Source organism: Musca vetustissima, unplaced genomic scaffold (genome assembly GCF_032173495.1).
Source record: "Musca vetustissima isolate MV318-11 ecotype Yass unplaced genomic scaffold, APGP_CSIRO_Mvet_v1 utg56295, whole genome shotgun sequence".
Taxonomy (NCBI): Eukaryota; Metazoa; Arthropoda; class Insecta; order Diptera; family Muscidae; genus Musca; species Musca vetustissima.
The window spans coordinates 1-25017 of NW_026881732.1; the positions used below are offsets into that span (position 1 = coordinate 1).

Sequence of the window (25017 nt, forward strand, 5' to 3'; positions counted from 1 at the left end):
AGGACTATAATGCTTTATAGTCCTCCTGTTGAGACATATAGAAATAAATCCATATATTTTTTAATTTGTCTTAAATTTCAAGAAAATTTAATGAATTGTTATAGAATTGTGAAAAATTATGGAGAAAGATTTTATCCGAATGTTGAACAATTATTGCAAGAAAAGGGATAAAATTAAAAATGATTAATTTCAGAAAAATATGTGTCTTTATTCGATATAAGCGATATAAAAACCTAAAATTGGATGGAACTTTTTTATCAACCAGGATGAAATTACCACATACGAAATCCTGTAAGAAAATCTTCAAAATGAATGACTATTTTTATTGATCTAAGGACACGATAAGGTTTGAAACCGTAGATATGAACAAGTAGTGGTTATGCAGACGTTTGGCGTCTATTTTTTGGAATACCCATAATATACTTTTCATTAAAGCGACAATTACATAGGAAGTGTTTCCTCGCCGGCAATTACAACGTATGTAAAACTATATGAATGTGGCAATTGAATGCTATCGCATCGATCGTTTTTATACCCAACCCTGGAATTCACCATCTGTCAAACTAAGTTAGGTCGATTTACAAATGGCCGCCCGTCTGTCTGTTTGTCTTGTCGGCTAGTGCGCACGATAACTCTCGAAGGGAGTAACCAATTTTATTCAAACTTTGCCTATCGTAACAATTATTCCAAATATAGATCAAGTTAGTTAGAAGATAGAGGATATCGTTTCACCCATTCTGGTACCTCCCCCCGATAAATATTCAAAACATTGCTGTAAATTAATTTTATAATATCACGTGAACGGGCTTTCAAGTTTGAACTAAACCTAATATAATAAACATGACTGTACAATATTAAAAGATGGGACTTATGGACCCATTCTTTGTACAAGAGGTCAAAACTTTAAAAACTTGTATATCTCATATAATGCGAACGCAATATCCGATTTCATCAAAGTGATTTGTTGAAATTTTTGAGGCAATATGAAATCGGACGAAACTATATATGGGAGATATGTATAAATCTGAACCGATCTCAAAAAACTTGACACTAAGTTGTGCAAAATGTTTTATCAATCAGCGTAACATAGGATCATTGGTGCCCCACTTACTTAAAATCGGACGATTTCAACTGATTTCAAAAAATTTTCGCATACGTTAATTTAGATCTAATTCAGTACGCTGTACAAAATTTGGTGTCAATCATCCTAACTGTGGGTCTTTCGTGCAACAAAAATCGACGAAAATATATATGGGACCTATATCTAAATCTGAACCGATTTTTCCCAATTTCAATAGGGTTCGTCCCTGGCCCAAATAAATGAGCTGTGCCAAATTGCATCCTTTGTTTTACAATTTAACATGGACAGATGGACGACCGGACATGCATAAATCGATTCAGAAAGTGATTCTATGAACATTCTCACAGGAACCATGTATCTATACCTTTTGCCTGTTACAAACATATGCACAAAGACACAATACCCTGTACATCAGTGTGGTGAAGGGTATAATTAAATCTCTTATAAAACGAATGTAATATAAAATTTCATCCGAACTGTTCCCATCGTTATATGTATTCCTTACCTATATTATGTTCGAAGATTAAACTCGTTGATCTACTCCTTCTGGTACCTTCTAAAGATTGTCAGCATTTATTTTTTAATTTGTTAATCCAATATTCATATGCACATTGTAATATTTTACCAGGCCTAGATCAAGTCCGAAGATGGAAACTATCGTTCAACTCTCTTTGGTAACTCCCTATAAAAATAATAAAACCTGCCTGTGTTTCCGTAGACTTTCGACAACACCGACTTACAATTTTTTACTTGTTTTCTTTTCAATTGAAAGTCTGAAATTACATCTTGAAATGTCAATGTTTGATGCGCTCTTTGTTCCAAAGATGTGATTGGACATTACTTATATAATAACCGACTGTTTTCCCGCTATTGAAGAATATTACAATATCCGCACAACTCGAGCGGACTTTTATGAGGCTACTGAGGTATCGAAAGAATGAATGCTTGCAACAGATTGATGTAGTGTTTCACACATAATTACAACGTTCAAATTTTATACTAAACCAGTGATCGGACGGGCCGACCAGAAAATTCTTACTTTCTGCGAATCTAGATTGCGAGTTTGGGAATACTTCGCGATAATTGCACCCTCTGGGCGGATTAGGGGTCAATAACTGTTCCTTCATATCCTATCATATTTTACCGTTGTGAACATTTACGGTTCACTTGTCCCTCTTCATATTGACCAATCATTATCTAAACAGCCATTCCAGTCAGTTGGTCAAAGACCATTTCCCGTGAAAAATTTATGATGTTCGGCTTATTATTGTAACCACTAGACAGACTAGAAACACAAACAAAACTAGTTTTTGAACCATTTCATCCCGTAAATATAAGGTTGGGGGAAAAGAAATACATTATTTTTTCGGCAGATGACTGTACTGATAGATTTCTCGTAAAATATCGATCAAACAATTCCGCTCGTTGGAAGGGTGACATTTCGCATTCATTTGTGAGTTACAGGGTGTTAAAAATGGAAGTGAACAAAGACAAAATTCGGTACATTTTACAGTTTTTCTTTGACAAAGACGAAAATACAAGACAAACTCCTAAAATTTTGAATGGTGTTTATGGTTCCGATACTGTAACAGCCAATTATGCTTATTCCATGGTCAGACTCCTTTCTCCGAAACAATTTCGTGATGTTTGGGTAGTTTTTGTGGCCTCTAGGGCGACCAGAACGACAGACAAAAATAAAGCTTTTGATCCATTTGATTCCCTAAATATTAACCGATCTTTTTGGCCACAACCGTCCTACATGCAAAATTTTTTGGCGATTAGTCTATAACTGTACTGTATTGTGTTTACAAATTATAACGGACAGACGGATCCACATCCTAGATCAACTCAGCTAGTCGAGATATGACAATCGGTATACTAAAAGGGGGGCCTATCACCAATATTTCACTGAGTTACAAACTCGTGAGGCCACACTAAGCTATAATACCCTTAAAACATAGTTGTGTAGTTGTAGTATACAAATACGTTTACTTTTGAAAACTCGAAATCGATAATCCACTACCTAGGCATGGGCCGAACGATAAGCCAAAATCATCAGCAACCTCTCTGATAGTGATTCGATGATTGTCCAAAATCATTTTCTTCATTTCCCCAATGTTTTCATCGGTTGTTGACGAGCTTCGGCTACCAGAACGAGCACCGTCATTGACATTTCCTCGATAATAGAAAATGTGTTCTGCTCATGGTACACTCGCCAAGCGCCACTGTCAACATTTCAAATGGCCTTGCCTATTTATTTTTTTTTTTACAAAACCTAATACAGTTTCTGTGTGATCTTTTTTATTCTAAATATGAACCAATTGGACAATCGGCGTAGTATTCATCGCAATTGGAACATAATTGCGACCTTTAAAAAATACGCTAACACACAGACAGATGGGTGCACATTCATAAAACGACTTATACAGTGATTCTATTCTATGCATGCCCTCAAAAGTAACCATGGCCCTATCGCTTTTCCTTTTACACGTTACAAACAAAGGTACTCATACATAATATCCTGTTCAACAGTGTAGTGTGGTGAAAGCACTTTAACATGTGAATGATATTTCCATTTTCACACAAAATTATACTCCCTCAAATCACAACCCACAAATACCATACCAGGGACAATGTCGATTTCACACATACCTTATTTGAATGAAAATGCCAGATGTTATCATTATGATGTAATCGATTGGAACCAAATATGCCATGGCAAATGGCAATGAATTGAATGCTGTCGAAAAGAAGCAACCACATGCCGTGGCAACATTCATCACCAGGATAACAGAAATGGCCGTTATCAAGAATGCAAAAAATGTTGGACGCAAACCGGCCACAAAATAGCAAATTACCACAAACAGAAGTGGTTCCAGAATCATGCCGGGTAACTGAAAAAAAACAAACAAAAATCACTTTATGTAAAATTACCACCCAACTTAACAATCATACTCACCATGGCCCCTATTGTGGCTATGTAATATTCTGCCGTTGAATATAGGCCTGCTCGTTTCTCTCGCATAAACAATGGAAAACCTTGTGGAAAAACATTTAGCACCGTATACATGGGATGAAAAGTATTTTCCGAAATCATGACAAATAGCGCTCCCTGCACGGCCTGCACACCCATTTGATCCAGTTGTGTGGTGCCAGCAAAACATAGGCCAATTATAATGGCCATGGCCATTTTCTGCAAAAATCTCATCCATTGCAGTTTTGGATCTCTTAGCAAGCTGAGGGTATATCTGTACCAGATAACTAGAATTTTCTTATACCATAATGCCGATCGGAAATTATCAACCTCTGTATCGAATGGATATTCACCCGTCTCGGCCATGTGTATCTCCAAATTCACCAACATATCCCTTTGTTTGGCCGCCGAACTCACCGCGAATAAATCACACATATATTGAGCCGATCTCTGTGAAGCTTGTTCATAGCCGGGATCTGTGGCCAAAACACCAATAAGAAAATCCGCCGGATTATATGCCTCCGGGCAGGTATAGCCATTTTCGGCAAAGAAATCCAATGCATTTTGCGGTGACCCGGTAAAAGCCACTCTACCATCGGCTAGCAAGAGAACATTGTTGAACATATCGAACAGCTGTGATGAGGGCTGATGTATGGTGCAAAGAATGGTGGTTCCTTTTTTAGCTAAATCATATAAAGTTTGTACCAATTGTTGAGCACTATACGAATCAAGGCCGGTGGTGGGTTCATCACAAAATAAAATAACTGGATTATTGAGCAGCTCCACAGCAAAGGCCAGACGTTTGCGTTCTCCACCGGATAAGACTTTTTCATCATCTCCCGAACCAATTCGTGAATTTGCGGCACCCATAAGGCCAGTTCGCTCCAATAGATCTTGTATAATCATTTTGCGTTCTTGTTTGCTGACACGACGATCTAAACGTAAATGTGCCTAAAAGTATGCAAAACATTATTAGAGATAATTATATTATAGTTACAGTATGTTGGGAACGCAATAGAAAGTAGAGTATTCTTCAAAATTAACGCACTGTAATTGCGAATTTTGGGATTATAATTATAGATGGTTTACTCATGATAAGAGATGGTATATGCGGGTATTTATTTGATTTATTTGGGTATTTACTATATTGAATCGGTAATACAATATCTTACACCCTACTTCCGGGTTTCTGTTATCAAATCGATTTAGAATGGGTAGTTTTACGATACTTTAACCCAACGGTCAATAACCAAAAAAATATACGTAGATCAATAACCGTCGTACATTTGTACCCATCTAAAGATAGCGCTGTAATTCATTAAAAAATTGGACTATCGTGCGGTTTTTTGTTTTTAATTAGTCTGTACGGATCTGGTCTAGACGTAGGAACTCAAAATTATATATACATTAAAAGAATATATATTTAAATCCATGTTTAAATTATACTCTATCTAAAACAATCATAATAATTTCGTTGTAGCTTTCGAATGAGTTAAGCTTTTTTAATAATTTTTTGATATGGATCTTATTTAGGTGTTCCCCAACTCCTCTGCAAATTTTTGTGGCCCTAGACAATACAGGTCCATCAGGGTGGTTTGTGGAAGTCAGAAACTACCTTGATTTTCCTTTGGTATACAGGGGCTTATACAGTTATTATTGTCGATTATTCACATTTTATGATTTTAGAGATGTGATTTGCCCATTGTTAACATTATTTAATACTTTAAAGCGTTATTTTATGTTAGTTTATATATTAAATTACATTTCTAATAAATCAATTTAATTCGATTATAGAAAAAGTTTCAGGTCAATCTTTATGTTAGTCCCAGTATACCAAGTTAAAACCAAAGTAGTTTCTGATTTCCACGAGTCGCCCTGATGGCCCCATGATGTCTAGGGCCACAAAAATTTGCAGAGGTGTTGGGGAACACCCAAAAAAGATCTCTATCAAAAAATAATTAAAAAAGCTTAACACATTCGAAAGCTACAAAGAAATTATTATGATTGTTTTAGATAGATTATCATTTCAACATGGGTTTAAATATATATTCGTTTAATGTATATCACGAATTCCATGTCACGCACTGTTACAGCGTGCGAAACATAATCGTTTGTTTAGTTAAGAAAAATTTGTTTCCGAAATTTCTTTCGCAATTTTTATTAAATAGTTTTACACCTTTTACAATACCTGCTAATTTTTTTATGAATATGTTTGTAAATGTCGGAGATATTAAGAAAAAATTAGCGTACGCACGCGCTACAAAATTTTCCCTTTAAAAATTGGATATCAGTTTCGATATGAAATTTCTGCGAATTGGCTGGAGATAAAATTGCGGATTTTTTTTACAGCTATAATGGGTTATTCAAGATTATATTGACATTCAATTTTTTTGAGAAAAAATTTTCTAAGATATACTTTTTTAACTTTGAACACCGTCACGCACATGTTACACTCGTAACGCACTGTTACACACACATGTACTAAAAAAATTAAATTCAAAACAAAATGTTTTAAAAATGCTAGTTCTTATACCCCACACAACTATGTTGTCAGGATATTATAGCTTTGTGTGGCCCCAAGACCTTTGGTATATCATTATGTAGTTATGGACGATATTTTTGCCTGTAAATTCGGTTCTAAAGCAACTTATTGAGGAAGAATGTAACATGTGCGTGACGGATACAAATTTGTTCGATGGAGATAGAAGACAAACTTTGTTTTATTTGAGTTTGTCATCTCAAGATCCACACATAACAGCATTATCAAAAAAAAATTTCTCATATTAGAGTCTGTATAGAAACATATGTTAATTTTGTCACGCACGCGTTACATATTTTCTTACACTATTTAACTGAACTTACCACGGGATTATCTTGGTATATGTATAGGTTTATATATATGTAATTCTTAGTAAGATATTACTTTATTTGAATTTAATATTTATTATTGATATTGTTTTAGCTAACAGCGTTCACAATTACGACAAATGACACTCTAAAACTAATAAAAATATGCCCAAGTTACTCTCCACGCGAAAATGGTACAACGAAAAGAAAAACTACGGTTATTTTTCAAAATTCAACTAAAAATATATTGTCCGGATTGCAAAGAATATTTCCTATATAATTTCATATCTCTCTTAACGAATTGATTTTTCACCTGTATGGTTGACCTTTTTGTGGAATTCGTGATATATAATTTAGAGTTCCTACATCTAGACCAGATCCTTACAGACTAATTTAAAACAAAAAATCCCATGATAAGCGATTTTTTTAATAAATTACAGCGTTATCTTTAGGTGGGTACAAATGTACCACGGTTATTGATCTACGTAGGTAATAACTTTAAAAATTTATAAAAATTATATATATGGAAAATATTTATATTTTTTTCTTGAATTATGGGTGAAAATACCTCAACAATGATTCCTCAAAATTTGATCTAAATATCTCCACTATTGAAAATTTTACAGCATTTTTATTCGAAAAAGGGTACAAATGTACCCGGTTATTGACCGTAGGGTTAAAGACGTGGGTAAATACTTGGGTAAATACCCGAGTTTCTACCCACAAATTGGGTATAAACTCATTAACTGCCGAACCACTTGACATAGGCGGTCAAAATTTTGCATACATGTTTTTAATGTCAAAGCAAATATAGAAATCCAAAATGGGTTCCCTGGGTCCAAGTTTTGATATAGCCCTCATATAACCGTACCTCCCGATTTGAGGTATTTTTAGTCTATTAGACACATTTTACAACCAAATTGGCTGTAATTTGGCACAGACTGTTATTTTTGGGTACCAAATGTCCATGCAAAATATTATGTATGTATGTCCACGTTTACTGGTAGCCCCCATACAAAGGTACCCCTATTTTGAGTATTTACCCAAAAATTGGGTATAAACTCATTAACTGCGGAACCACTTGACATAGGCGGCCAATTTGCACACATGTTTTTAAGGTCAAAGCAAATATAGAAATCCCAAATGGGGTCCCTGGGTCCAAGTTTTGATACAGCCCCCATATAACCGTATCTCCCGATTTAAGGTATTTTTTGTCTATTTATAATTTTTTATTGAGAGATTTGGTGCCGATTAAGAACTCAAAATACTAAATTACAGCCAATTCGGTGGAAAAATACGATCAAAACCCCCAAAATACTGAAAATTAGGAGTTACCGTTATATGGGGGCTATCAGAAAAAGTGGACCTATATTTATAATTTTTTGTGGAGACATTTAGTACCGAATAAGAACTCAGTGTACCTAATTTCATCGTATTCGGTTGATAAACGCACTCAAGGACCCCAAAATACCGATAATGGGGGGGTACTGTTATATGGGAGCTATGCCTAAACGTTGACCGATATATCCCATCTTCCAACTAGAAGAATTTAATGTAATCCACATCCATTTGCAAGTCGGTTGAAAATCATAAATTAAAAATCGTTAATAAAAAAAAAACATTTATTGATCCAGATGGGCTATGAAAATTAATGTTGACAATTTGAGGAAGGTGTTCCTTGTGGAGTGGAACCGTAGATCCGATTTACGGAAAGGATCTATATTTACCCCTATAGGGAGTTACCTCAAGGAGTGGACCATGCAGCATATCAGTCCACTATTCATTAGGACATGATCTAGATTTGGTAAAAATATTACTTTGTGCTAAGTTGTGGTAAACTAAATACCACAAGAAGAAATTTTGAACATCGAAATGTTTTAATTTTTATTTTAAGATTTTAGACAGGGTCCCTATATATAGATATGTTTTGATTTTATTGGGAACAGATTCGGAGTCGGGACATTTATCGAAAACTATGCACCAATAATCATAGATGTAGCATTGATATAGCACGTATACTAAAAATACTTTAGTATTATGACAAAGAATATACAAAATCTTCCTCAACCGGGTTACAATATATTCGATGGTCTTACAATATATTTTCATAAAATTTTGTTCATTCCTTTTTGACTCCTTCTCCATTTACAAGTACTTACCATAAAATTCATATGCTCCATTACGGTTAAGTAACCATTGAAAAGATCATCCTGATAAACAAAACCGCTAATACGATGCATAAATGGACCAATTCGTCTACCATTGATAAGAATATCGCCTTGAACTACCGTACCAGCTGAAAAGATTTATTGGATGTGAAAGTTGTCATCATCATTATAGTGAAATGTTACTATTTTTCTTTGTTGTTAATTATCCCGTTATCTTATCTCAAGCGATAGAATAGAATAGTCGTGAGTTTATTTACCTGGTTGACGATATGCAAGCACAGACATCAGTGTTGTTTTACCCGAACCACTGAAAATCATAATAAAATAAAGAAGTGAAGAAATGCTTAAATACATATAGAGACATACATATAATATTCAATTCAGTTTAGTGCATCTTTACCAAAACATACATATATATGATTACATACATACGAGTATGTGCATACGTATAACATAATCTTGTGAAATGGGTATTATTTTTATCTTCTTATCTACATGTACATCAAATACCTTTGTATGGGTATGGTAATAACTTTTTTTATTTATGTTTTCATTTTCATCACCAAAATTTAGACTTTGATAATGTGGATATAAACACCCACCAAAGAAATAACATAAACTTTATCTGTGCCTCTTTACGTTTCCTTAGTTAAATAATTAGAATTTTCATACGAGAAATAAATGTTATTTAAACGTAAAAAAGTAATTATATTAGAAGATGTTAATATTGTTATACTTCGTGGCTGTTGGAAGAATGCACTCAACTATAACCAAAATTAAGTATGTGGCGGAGATATATTTTTGAATGGTTTTACATAGTATATTAAAAGGTACGAATATAGATCCGTGACTTTTTATGATGCAACTTTGTAAATAATTGGTTTTCAGGTATTAAAATTTGCTAAAATACGGAACATCTCTTTACAAAAGTAGAATTCGTTTGTAGTTCTTAATTATAGACTATAACCTAACGCATGCTAGTTTGCCGTATTTACACGCTGCAGTACAGAGTAAATACAGAATATATTTTTCATTGACATCTCTCTACCAAATATAGTCAACACTGTCCCATATAGCCATGACATAGTTATACAATGTAGTCTCATGCAGATAAAATTTTCTAATATGATCATAATTTCTCAAATGAGATTTCCATCCATAATTATGCCATGCATATAACAGCCACATTTTCTATCCGAACACTTCAATTTAGCTTTAGAGTAGCTTTGGGTAATGTGGACTATGCGTTTAATGTCCATATCTTGGAAAATGCTTAAAATATGACAGTGCCGCTTTGAGAGAAAAATTCTCCGGAAGATCTATGGGCCGATCTGCGTCGACCATGAGCTACCATCTACCCACTCATTTAATTTAATAATTTTCATAATATCAGAAGTTTTAGTTACTAATTCAAATATCATTCGATGCAGTACAATTTAGTTCTAAGAAAGGTTGATTAAGGGTTTAAAAACTGCATTTATTCACAGGTTTAAAAGTCTCATACACTCCACCACTAGGTGAAAATTCTTATTAACTAAAATGGATCTGGAATGCTAAACTAAATTGATCTGGGAATATGCCAAAACATAGACGCTGAATTTTCATCTGTGAAAAAGTTATGTATCCCATAAAACGCCGAAATGCTGTATTGCATCCACTTTGGTTGGAAAATGCCAGAACCAAACATAAAATTAAGCTATGTCAAAACATAAGTCTACAATATAGAAAAATGTCAAGTAGACTGAGAATTTGGTTAATACATTAATGTTATTGGAAAACAGGTAAAATCGTCGATAACTTCGGCTTGAAATTTGTATACCGTCCACCACGTGCAGTGCATTCAAAATGCCTTAAATCGGTCGGGACATTTATATGGGGGCTAAATTATTGTGTTATCTAGTAGGAGGTTGGTTGTCCATGTTTTTGAAAAATAGAGTTTCAAATTACAGATACTCAATTTGGAGAACTGGGATGAGAGCTTTAACATATCGAAAACCAGTAAGGAAATTTCAAAATTCGTAGTGGGCCGGCTATATGATACCCTTCACTACTTTGGGTACAAGAGATTTTAATATATCACGAATTCCATGTCGCGCACTGTTACATCGTGCGAAATATAATCGCATAGTTGAAAAAATGTGTTTCTGACATTTCTTTTGCAATTTTTATTAAATAGTTACAATACAATAGTTTACAATACTTTCTTTTTTTTTTTGAATATTTTTGTAAATTTCTGAGATATTAAGCAAAGTTTAGCGTACGCACGCGCTACAAATTTTTCCCTTTCAAATTTGGATATCAGTTTCGATATGAAATTTCTGCGAATTGGCTGGAGATAAAATTGCGGATTTTTTACAGCTATAAGGGGTTATACAAGATTTTATTGACATTTATTATTTTTGAGAAAAAAATCTAACATTTACTTTTTTAACTTAGAACACCGTCACGCACATGTTTCACTCGTAACGCATCATTACACACATGTACTAAAAATTTAATTAAAAAGCAGAATGTTTTAAAAAATTTCGTCACGAAATTTTTGGCTGTAAGTCCGGTTCTAAACCAAAGAATATTTCCTATATAATTTCATATCTCTCTTAACGAATTGATTTTTCACCTATGTGGAGCTATATCCAAATCTGAACTGATTTCAACAGAACTTCATATACATCAGTCTGAACCTAAAAATTGTGTCACAATCGGACAACTATTATTATATGAGAGAGCTATATCTTAAACTGAACTGATTTCAATAGGGTTCGTCCTTGGACCAAATAAGTGACCTATGCCAAATTTTGTCCAATTCGGATCATAAATGCTACCCGTCCTTTGTTTTAAATTTAACATGGACATGCGGACGGACAAGCATAAATCGATTTAGAACGTGATTCTATGCATATTCTAAGAATGATCCAAGTGTCTACCTCGTTTATTTTTGCATGTTACAAACATATGCACAAAGGCATAATACCCTGTACCACAGTGTGATGAAGAGTATAATTAAAGGGATATTTTTATGATGGCTAATTTAAAACATTAAAGTATATTGAATAATTTTTGGAAAGGGTATAATGCATTTGCCCTTTAACATCCCGAAATACCAAATTATAGCCACTAAAATGAGAATGGCCCATCTTACCAAATCACACCCAAATTGGTGGAAAATGCGGCTTAAGCTTTCACAATACCGAAAATTGGTATGTACAGTTATATGAGAGCTAAATCAAAACGTAAACATCAGCCTTATGGCTAATGAGGCTATGTACATTTTGATACTGCAAAAATATGCTTCATCGAAATATTGGTTTTAGACCTCATTTTTCTTTGGACCAAATCCCCTTCAGACAATTTGGAGTCGATTTACAAATGTACGTCTGTCTGGCCGGCTGGTGCGCACGATAACTCTCGGAGGGAGTAACCGGTTTCATAATAATCCTTCCAAACTTAGTTTAAGTTCGAAGATGTGAAATATCGGTCCACTCCTTCTGATTCCTCCCCCACAAAATGTACAAAATGTTCAGAAAATAATTTTATAATATTAGGTCGTAATGCAAATATGCACCGTTTTGTTGCATGATTTGTTGCCATTTTAAAGGTAGCTTCATAAAGCCTCTCTCATAGAAGTCGTGCTCTCTATTTGCTAAAAAGAAAAAAACTTTAGTAGTCGATTTTCACAATCCTCCCTAGATACCAATTTTTTATCATTAAAGACCTTTTGTGTAAATGGTTTAAATCAGTTTTATAGCCGATTTTTAGTTCCTGGGCGATGTTAAAACCGCTAAAATAACGGTCAACTTCGATCATTTCACCGATTTTAAAGACATTTTTGACGACCGGCCTAATGGATTTCTTTTTCGCCAACCTAATGTCTTGCGAACGGACTGTCCAATTTAAACCAAACATTGAACACACTATTATCTTTAAAAAACCTACACCAAGTCCTAATATGGGACTAATTAGAGATCTCCTCCTGATACCTAGCGCACAAGGGAACAAAATATATATATATAAAATAGAAAAAAATGTGTTTGTTTGTATATTACCGATAGACGCAAAAACCGCTGAACAGATCTTAATGAGATTTACACTGTATGTCGGGGCATGCCCTGAAAGTAACATAGGCTATATAAGCTTTTAAAATTCCGCGTGGATGCGTAGTCATAGCATCAATAGTAAACATACCTCAAAATTTCTGAACATGTAATATGCGTTTATCTTAAGAACGGTTACAGATACCGTTTTCAAAAGTTGCCTGAGTAACGAAGGTGTGAATACACACCATCCATACAAAAATGAGCATGGTACGATAAACGGAAAATTCACTTTTTACTGCATTTTAAAAATCGGCATATTGAAAATATTTTGTTTTTAGACTCTAAAAATTCTGAAAAGATTTGACTGAGATTTTCACAGAATGTCATAACATGCTCTAGGAATAACATATGCTATATATACTTCTGAGATTTTCCGAGGATGCGTTGTTATAGCATCGAACGTAATCAAAACTGAAAAATTATGAACATGTAATTCGTGTAAATCTTAAGTACGGTTACAGATACCGACTTCGAACTATTGCTAAGTAACGTGAGTGTAAATACGCACCATCCACACAACATGACCGCGGACAAAGGGAAAATGCACACCTCATTGTATTTAAATCTATACTTAGAAAATAGAAAACACATTGTTTGTGGACTTAAAACCACTAAACAGATTTTACTAAAATGTTCATAGTAAATCAAGCGATCCCACGGAAGCAACATAGGTTAGATAAAACTGAGGAGTAATAGCATCAAAAGTAGTCATACATCTGAAAGAATGTACATATGTATGTAGAACATATTCTATGGGTATCTTAAGGTAGCGGCTTGAAAATAGGGTTGAGTATTTTCGAACGATGAGGATATATTTTGAAATGTATACATACAGTGAGTGTAATAAGTATTTTGCCTCAATACAAATTTGACAAAATTCCAATATATACGTCTCGCATATATTGGTTCCTAGATCAATATTAATCGCATATATTGGTTCCTAGATCAATATTAATGGACCATAAAGTTTTCAAAGTCTATAAAATGGGGTTTCGCGATATTTTTTTTAATAATTTGTTTGTCGGATTTTGGTTTTAATAGTTTTTAGGGTCCTGTCCTCGCGATATATTTTGCAAAACCTCCTTTTTATTATTCTAAAGTTATTTGGGATGTTTTGAAGCCGCGAGGACCATATCTAATACTCTCATTTTGAGATTAGGATGAGAAATTACCATATATTAAATGAAAAATTGCTGGAGAATGTATTGAATGTAAATGTGAGAAAATATTCGCGAAAAAATGCCGTGGTTTATGGGAATCGTCGCCAAATCGCTTTTAGTATGTGGTTACCCGCAATGGTAACTATAAAAAGACAAAGCGTGTGTTATATAATGATTTTTTCAAAAATAATAATAAAAAGCAAAATACTTTTTTGTGATAATCATTTTTGGGTTGGTATAGATTTTGGCTGATATCTTCGAGACCAATAGGTTTTTCGCAGTGATTCTTGCAGAAATAAGATCTAAATATGTCCACAAACATATCCCATCATACATAATTCATTTTACATCTTTAGTATGATGGCTTTAGGCGTATATATTAGAATTTTGTCAAATTTATATTGAGGCAAAATACTTATTACACTCACTGTATGTATTTATATTGAAATAAAAATTGTGTAAAATTGAAAAAAAATTGGTTGACATAATTTTCCATTTTTGTCAGTTTGTGAAAACATGTTGAAAATTTGATAACTTCAGCAGGGGCAGCGAAGCGCCACGGGTCCCGCTAGATTTCTATATTTATGAATGCAATATTCACCAAAAGAATTGAACCAAACTTTTCACAACCTATTAATTACCAAGCCCAGATCAAGTCCGAAGCTGAGACCCGTCGGCCCTCTTCTTCTGGTACAAAGGGTCAGTATTTTATAAATATGTAATTTTAATTTGAAGCGAATTGAATAACCGATTTAATGAACGTTAAATCCGAAGCCACTTAGATAAAAACATATACCTTATATAAACCGAATAATAAAAAGCTGTGTGTAGTGCCGAAGACCTCCACAAACCATAGGCGGAGAGTACATATCTGTCGGCGACACTGAATGACACTTTTGACCCAATATTTATAATTATCAAATTGCAGCATATATAAAAGCTTCAAAATGACGAATATTGAAAGGTTGTCAGTATATGGAGACTAGCCTAAAACGCATGTTTACAATTTCAAAGCTCTATCTTAAATATTGCGAGTTCTATCAATGATGTCAATCGGACGGACACTATATAATCTCGTAGTGAAAATACATACTTTAGGGGTTTGAGGTGAATATTTCGATTTGTTGCAAACGGAATGACAAATTTAATGTACACACCACATTGTGGTGGAGGTTATAACAACTTAATACAATTTTATGTTTTTTTTTTTTTCATAATTTAATTTTAAAGCTCTGTTTTTTTTTAAATGCTAGTACTGCTTATTTAATTAAATATCATACAAGGGTTTTGTATGAATATCCGCCCTAGTCAGTGACTTAGTGTGGCACATTGTTTGTATATATATATATATATATATATATACATATATTCTTCAATGAACTAGACAGTCAAACTAGTCTTCTTGCTTGGTTTGGAAACTGTGTCACAATGCACATTGTTCAGTGATTTGTGCATCTTCTTGTGCCTATGCACATATTTCTTGTCAAACATTGCAACAATGTTAATATATAAATAAATATACTATGTATATATGTACATATTCTTCAATACTATATTAAATCTTTACACTTCATTTCACATCAGTCTCTCATGATGATAATAGAATATTTTAAGTCATCAATATACTACAATCCTCCACCAAGCTTCGTCACCCTCTCAACTACTGCAATAGAATTTCCCCTCCATGTAATTATCAATGAATTTTCTTGCATTCGTCGAAGTAATCAAGGCATGAATGACTGCTGACTGCTGACAGCAACGTAGCACAATGTAGATGAACTCAATTGAGAAGCATGCGATGTAAAAGACAAATATTGATTACAATCGATATTATGACACGAAACTGTTCGAATAGTAATATAAATGAAATTCAATATTGGAGTTAATGAAAATGCAAAATAATTGCGTTGGATTTTTAAATAAGGGAAATATCTATGTACGTCGCACATAGGTGAATATTTAATTCACCAAAGGTATGACCTGATGCACTTTTGTTGGTAAACCTGATGTTCATCAAGTAAAGGTTTTAATACTTTTGTTTGCTGCAAACGATGCTTGTTTTTGAGATTACATGTCTTCAGTCAAACGGCATGTGGAATGTTTTTGTAAAACATATATCGAGAATTTCATCTTTATTTTCATAATTTTTGAAGTGGATTTTCAGATAGTAAACCCGATTTTATCAACCAATGAAACTTATATGCATATCATTTGAAAGCTAACAATATTGCTAATCACATGGTTGGTTGATTTAAACCGGTACCAAAAAATTAGAGGTCCGTAACAGTCTCACGCGAATAAGTTGCATTACGTTTACAGGATAATGAGGTATATTAATCTGTTAACATTTCAGACGAAACCGACAATTCTTCAATACATTTTTTTCGAAATTTTTGACTGTTCGTCAATATATGGTTTTCTGAGCATTGATCTGGTACCAATATCGATTTCGTGTCTTTAGAGCCCTATCTTAAATCTTATGAGCGACATATTTGTAGGTCAAAAGATTTCGTTTGTAATTACGAAAATTTCTTTGGGTATTTAGTTTAAGGTTCAAGAAAATAAGGACGAAAACACGCACAACGACTCTACATAAGGAAGGGGTTTTTTACAAAACTATTCCTCATTCGATTTGATTGAAGACATTGCATCTCAAAAATAACCCAGAATTAATAGTCTAAAACAAAGATATACAGCTTTTTATTCATGAACTTTAGAGTTGCGACCAAAAAAATCATCACACCATAACTCAAACTTTTCAGCTATGTCAAATTTTTCCTTCTTTCCTTTTTATTCTCGCCAAGGGCTTTCATATTAATTTTTCATCCCCTGCCATTACTCGAGTGTAACCCAGCTAGCCAAGATATGTCGATCGCAGTTGTGGTCCGATTCAGTACAATTTTATATGAATAAAGGAATTAGTTATGACTGTTCTAACAACAGTAACAACAGTCGAAGCATTTAAAGATTTACACAATAGAGGTTGATTGTTGTGAAAATCAATTCAAACTATTCTTATGGAATTTCTGATAATTAAAATATGTGTTAAAATGAAAAAAATCAATATGACACAATTGCATATCGCAAAAAAGTGTTCGTCTGTGTTGCCGACACTCTGGTAAACACATATCCTGATTTTTGTGTGATTTTTTGGTTTGTGGAGGTCTAATGATTTAAAAAACAATTTTATTAAACATGTAATTTTTCAAAATTGGAATTCCAGTTTGTAGGGTAGGTACAAGAATCAATGGACCTATGTAGCCGATTGTTAGACTATAGTATAAATATTAAGGTCTGTCAAGTTTAAACTACTGAGGGTTCAATATTCACTTTGAACAACGTATTTGTTTTCTATCAAAGAGTTGACCGTCTTCTCCTGGACGGAAAAGTTGCTCTATAGGTTCCATCTTCGGATTTAATATTGGTCTGGCAAGTAAGTATGGATCAAATCGGTTACTATATTCGCTTCATATACAATTTACAAGTTTTTAAAATGTTGACTTTTTTATGGAGAATGTACCAAATGGTTTGCGAAAAATATTAGATGTACAAAGTTGGGACTTTGAGCCAGTGAAATATTATATCAATGTGAGTCGTGGCTTACAAATGTCACGTGGTTAAAGTCAAAATTGCATATTTTTGGAATATTATTTAACATATGTTATATAACATTGAGAAGCTTATAAGATATTAGCATGAAATGACGGTCAATTAAACATATGGAACTGATGCTTATAATGAAAGTTAAAATTATTAGTAAAACCAGTGAGTGGAGCAGTATAGTCGGACGGGGCCGACCATACGATACCCTACACAACTACCACAGAACTCTTACTTTCTGCGGATATGTATTTCTAGCCTCGGCAATATTTCGTGATATTTGCACCCTTTTGACCGATAAGAGATCAACAGCACCTCTTCCTTACACTGACATATTTTCCGAATTTTACTAATATCCGGTAATACCCTTCTAATTACTTGTCCATACTCCCTTCATCGTGGGTACTGTTGTGATGTTCGGCTTATAATTGTGGCCTATATATCAACTCGATAAAATACAAAAAATTGAAGTTTTCGGTCCACTTCATCCAAAAATTATTATCTGATCATCACCGAAAATTATAGGCATTGTCCTTGGCCATAACTGGAGCCTAATGGAACACTTCAAAGCGATCAGCGCTATATTTGCACCCACTAGTGTGATAATGGCTTACTAAATAATATCTGAATACGTAATCACCTGTAAATATTTAAGTGTAGCTCCGACATCAGAGTACATACGACAATATAAGTGGTATCAATTTAAAGGTCAACCATTCCTCTTGGATACACTATCAACTTCTCGGGTATATGTCCGTCAGGGGTTAATATATACGCCATAGAATACAAATTTTATCATTTTTCACACAAAAGTCAGGTTCCATTTGACCCGCTAAATATTGACCGATCTTTATCAAAACATGCATGTTTATTCTTTGGCCCGATCCCCTTGTCCATGTAAAATTTCGCGGTGTTTGGTCTATAATTGCGGCCTCTGGAGCGACCCGAAAATCAGACAAAAATTAAGTATTTGGTCCATTTCATCCCCTAAACATCAACCGATCATTACCAAAAACAATAGGGGTCTTCATTGGCCAGAACCCATCTTACATGCAAAATTTCGTGAAAATTGGTCCATAACTGTGGCCTGTATCGTGTTTACGAATTATAATGGACAGACGGACGGACGGACACACATGTCTAGATCAACTCTGCTAGTCGAGATATGACGATCGGTATACTTAAAGGTGGGTCTAGGACCAATATTTCGCGGCGTTACAAACTTTTGGGGCTGCACAAAGCTATAATACCCTAACAACATAATTGTGTAGGGTATAAAAATTGGAATTTAAAACTAATACATTTGAGATATAGAGTATAATAGAACATTTGAGTTTCAAAACCTAGTGCCAAGCAATGCCAGATTATATTTTAATGATCAATCGACTGCATGATATGTTCCAGAATTTTGCGACCGCCTGCGATCATTCATAAAGTTAAGAGTCATTACCGATAACACTGTGCAACACAAAAATATTTATCGGGAAATTCCAAAAAAGGGACTAAAAATATAAATCACGCGTATAGGCATTTTGAAAGTTTACGTCGGGAGGTAACCTAAAAAGGCATGACAATATTTCCCATTTCCAAGACATTTGAAAATATTCGGATTTCTTAGATATCTTGAAATCCTTGCCATTGTCAATATTCATAATTTAAATGTGAGGAATATTTTTGTCTCTCTGAAGGGGTCTTGAAAACTCATTCAAAACGGGATAACAACAGGTCACAATATTCAGCCTAACGTCACAAATCCTATACAGTGGGGAGGTTTTTATGAAAGAAAATTTTAAGAAAAATCCTCGAAAATCTTGCAAAAATTATTTTAATGAAACGGTTGGACCGATTTGACTTAAAATGTCTGTTAGTAGTCTGTAATTGAAGTGGAAAGGTTTTAATAAAAGAAGATTTTGAAAAAAATCCGCGAAAATGTTGCAAAATATATTTTGAAAGATATTAGCATTTCCACACATTTTATATCGAACCTTTATGATTTCATCACTTTATAGTTCTTTTTGGACATATTTTGGGCGAAAATGGGCAGCGTATATCTTTAAGTAATTGTCAATTATGGAAAACTCTCAAAATATGTTAATTTTCCAAATTAATTGGATTGTCATTGGCTTGAAAAAACTATCTACATATATAAAATAGAAAAAAATTGTTTATTTGTATGCATGGTATAATAATAGAAGGTAACAGCAAGTGTTGTTGTACAAAAAACGATACAACAACCACATGGACATTTGTTGTTGTAAGTTCTACTAGTGTCAACTCATTTGACAGAAAAATGTAAACAAACAAACAAATTATCATCAAATTACTTTTAATTTTTAAAATGAAATATTTTCGAATCCTCAAAATAAAAATTGAAAAACATGAATGAAAACCTATCATATTTATATTTCTATCTCTTCCACATCTTTCCTATAATTGAGCCATTGCCATATATATGTGTAACACATATGAAAATGCTGGGAATAACGAGTTATTCCTTGAAGAAAGATTTGCTTCCTCAAACTTTCCCAGCAGGCAGATTGACTAAATTGAATACAGGTGCACATTTAATAAAGCACAATTTCAAATTGTATGCGTTCCCAATTTTCCTGTTGGGTGATTTTTAAAAACATAATTTGTCAAATTCATATTGACACTAGTATTACGTTGGAATCAAATCAGCTGGGATTTGCTGTTACCTTTTATAATTGTACCATGATTTGTATGTTACCAATAGACGTAAAAACCGCTGAACAGGTGTTAACGAGATTTACACAGTATGTCGTCATGACGTATCCTGAAAGTAACATAGGATATATAAACTTCTAAAATTCCTCGTGGATGCACCGTCTTCAAAATTTGTCTCAATAACGTAGGTGTAAACACACATCATACATACAAAAAATGAGCGTGGTAATTATAATAGCCACCAGTTCAGTAATTCGGCTAACGTCTACCGCTTTCCATCTCTCCATTGTCATATTCATACACATTGGAATAAAATTTGTGTAAAATGAAAAATTGTTGACATTATATTTTTACATTTTGTCATTTTAAACAAAAATATATATGTATATATGGGAAATTACAAAATTCTTTTAAAATTCCATAAAAAAAAAAAAATTGAAATTTTTTTTGCAAGCACATTCATGATTTTTGGTACATATGTTAAGAAAAATATGCTGATTCGAAATATGTTCGCGTTCACAAATTCGGATGCTGCACACAAAAGTTATAGCGATTTTAAATCTTGTATTTCAAATATAAATTAAATGAATTCCTATTTGTTGTACATCGCGAATTTCTTCACAAACGGATAAACACATTTGTTTTCTTTGTATACTTCTCAAATCGCATTGAAATATGGTTTAATAGTCTCGAAAAACAAATAAAAACATGAAGACAACTGAAAATAAAATAAATTAATTTTTTAATTAAATCGAAATGTTTTTTTGAATTTTAGATTTTTTTAGAATAGTTAAGAGAATACGGTTTTGCCTTAATCTTCTAAAATATGCGACGCTTTTTTCTTCAAATACTTTTAGATGATTGTTAAATATCGGTATATTCATCTGATAACAGTTTCTACTGTAAAAATTACTAAATATATTGCAGTTACAATACATAAAAATTATCAATATCTAAACGTATGCAATTCGCGTATTAGTTGAAATCAGTTGATGCGCATGCTGTTTTCGAATAAACCGAATCAATGTCTTTCAATAATTATGCATTTTTCGAATTTTGGCCTTTGGAACCCTATTGCAAAGAAGTTGCGGTGAGCACATTCATGAGATATACACTAAACGAAGCAAAATCACGAGTTCTACAATCCTATAATTAGTTTAGTCCATTATCTGGATGCGCATCCTAATTATAAGAAAAATTTAAAAAACACCGAAAATCCGGGTTCAAAATGTCAGCATCCTTTTTGGGTGGATGCAGTGATTATATCGAAAAATCATACATTAGAACCATATTGTCCATGGGGTATTCTGCAACTTAGTCACTCGTTGGCTTCAACACATTTTCACCCATTTTTTTACATTACCACCATCACAGCTTCCACCAAAATTATTATTTATTACCAATATTTTAAGATTTTGACAGGAACACTTCATTTTATAGAAATTAATTAAAATTATATGCAATATGTTCATATTTCGCGAGTTATAACCTTGCAAACCTCAGCTTCAAAGAATTTAAAAAATTTTTGTAATTTCCCATATATATATCAGCTTTTGAACGTTTTTTTTTTTAATTTTAATAATTTTACTACCATTGGAGAAAACGAACATGATTTCAATAAAAGTATGCATCAGCAAAAATTGGGAGATATCCAGAAGCGAAATGTGGATGATGGATTAAAAGTTATAATAATAAGAAATCTGTGATGGGTTATCATCATAGCTGACCTGAAAACAAAATGTGTACATTACTTGAGAAATTAAGTTTAGTTGTGCAAACGGATATTACTAAAACTATTTATTTCAGTTAAGAACATTATACAAGCATGAGTTAAGAAGAAGACTAAGTCTATGTTCGTTAAAAATATTACAATGTAAAAGGATCCCGGCCATATAATGGGAAATCAGATGAAAATACAGACATAAAGATAGGTGGTAACGGGAATGAAGGATTTTATTGGTCTTTGAACGATTAATGCAAAACATATGAATATTTTAGAAAATATATTAGTGTATAATCCTATTGAGACAAGTCAAGCTCAAGCTTCAAATAACGTATACATTAACCAGTTGCTACGGTATTAGTACTGGTACATTACACTTCGAAAGCGAAGCGCCACGGGTCCAGCTAGTTTATTTATAAAAATGCTTCTATTTTGTGTAAATGCTTCTATTTTGTGTAAATGCTTCTATTTTATGTATATACCGCAAATTTTCTATTTTGATCAAAGTTCGCACTTTTTCCAAATAAATTAGAATACAATTTGATTTCTGTTTCCGCATCCAAATAACATAATTATTTAAGGGTAGATGCAAACAACATTTGGAAAAATAATACATAAGACACCAACATGAAGGTCGCACACTCTTCAGGCAAATTAGTTTTAAGGCCAATATTGAAAAAAAAATTGGCAAAACAAACTCTTCAGTTTTAATTACATTTACCTAATTGTAATGAGGCATATTGTGAGAATATAAACAGAAATGATAAGACATCAAAATCTAAAATTTTCAAAAAAAAAAAAAAAAACTCCATAATATCTTAGAAAAGCTGTATATGAAATTACGCAATTATGGTATAAAAATGTTATAACATAATAAGATTATTTAACAAGTTATTAACGAAATGTAATCCATAAAACTGACCAGTTATTTATTATTATTTTTTTTAATAGAAAACCAACAACAACATTTTGCATGGCAAATATCTTTAGTTTTTGTATTTCACCACAAAAAGTTTCCATCAAACTAAGCATTTTTGCAGCTTCATTGCAATAAATTTCATTAAACACACACACTCAGAGACACAAACGAAAAGACACACCTTGAGCCCATCAATGCCATTAAGTTGCCCGGCTGTACAGCACCCGTCGAATTATTTATAATTCGCTTCATGTTATACAAACTGGCCGAGGAGCCATTTTCACCGGCTGTATAAACACACAAATCGCGCCAAACTATTGTCGCCCCCTGTTCCGAGGGTGACCATTTACTGTAACTGCGTAAGGGTAGACTACGTTCCGAACTGTTACGTTTCGAGACGGCATTAGAACTACCGCTACCGTTGCCGTTCCCATTTATAACATTCATCTCAAGTTGGGCGCCACCACCCGTAGCAGCAACGCCTAGCTGTCGAGGATCTTCCATTTCTATTAAACTTTCCTCATTACTCATTTCGCCGGCTATTTAGTTTAGAAAAAAACAGTAATCCGATACACTTTTGCTAACTAGTCGCGTAGGGCAAGTAAGCGTCGGACGAACTTATCGGTTTAATGGCTGGCGAGAAACTGTTGAGCATTTTCATTGCAGTAACTGAAATGACACAATGCGTATTGTTGTTTTTTTTATTTTTCATCTTCTTGTCTTCTATTTCTGATGGAAAGATGTGTGTGTGTGTGTATTTGTGTGAATGTGGATCCTAAAGATAAGATGGTTAGACATTTATGGTCTAGCTCTAAGTATTTCTATTTGTTTGTGATATTTTGTAGTTCAATGTTTAGTTAAAGGTAAATAGATGGGTAGTTACTACAATTGTATACCCTACAAACCCACTAATGTACATTTCTAAATTTAATAGCTCTCGCGGCAACATTGTCTTGGCTTGAGATGAATTTTAGGAAATTTTGCCCAAAATCTCAAAACCCTAATATTGATATTAGTAAATGGGTCAAAACTACTCTAATTTTTCTGGGTCCGTCAGCTGCTATGGATGAGGGGTAAACTGCGAGGACGGCATTCACTCTGTATTCGTTCAGCGCTTCGTTAACTGCATCAGTATGGATGCTATTCCGACAATTTGATCCAGAGTATCAGATCCTTCCTGACACAACTGGGAGGGGAGTCTTATCCACCATATGATGTTTAGAATGATTGACCCTGAAGCACCCGAGCATGCACTGCATTGAGAGCATATTGTTATGCTGAAGTAAGGATCTTCGTCTCCTCATGAAGATTGTCCACTGTTGCAGTTCTCAAGACGGCGTTCTGACAGGTCTAAATTCTTCTCCATTGCGTAACACACTGGTACCGCATAGCTAGCATCAGTCGGGCCTATCGCGTTGTAAGAGGTCAACAAGATTTCTTTTCTGCGTTCCAACTACTGCCGACAGGCGACTTGAGGACCTTGTTTAATTTTCAACTCATCGCAAATAGCTGTGGTTTGCGCGGACGAATTACCTGGCTTCAACTCCGGACCCGTCGAACTGTTTCAGCATAACCATGGATATTCCGTCAGGGTTCAACACTTTAGATGACTTACCACCATTGTAAACTGTGGTGGTATCTACTCGACGGGAAGAGATCATATAAGATGTAGCACCTTTCGCACTCTTCTCTCGGGATGTTCGACAAACTGTCGATTAAAATAAATAAATGTGACTAAGGTCCTACCATCCTTCTTATCAGGGTTC

General features: G+C 33.7%; 1 protein-coding gene across 1 annotated transcript; it reads right to left on the bottom strand.

Annotated features, from left to right (window-relative positions):
• Window positions 1-3733: 3733 nt before the first annotated feature.
• On the bottom strand, window positions 3734-23793 carry LOC133327724 (protein scarlet-like; the record flags this gene model as incomplete). The annotated part of the gene is made up of 5 exons (XM_061536268.1): window positions 23433-23793; window positions 9328-9377; window positions 9062-9198; window positions 4041-5006; window positions 3734-3975 (listed from the first exon to the last, which is right to left on the bottom strand). Coding segments are annotated over exons 1-5 (1745 nt in total), but the record flags the coding sequence as incomplete, so codon positions are not given.
• Window positions 23794-25017: the final 1224 nt, after the last annotated feature.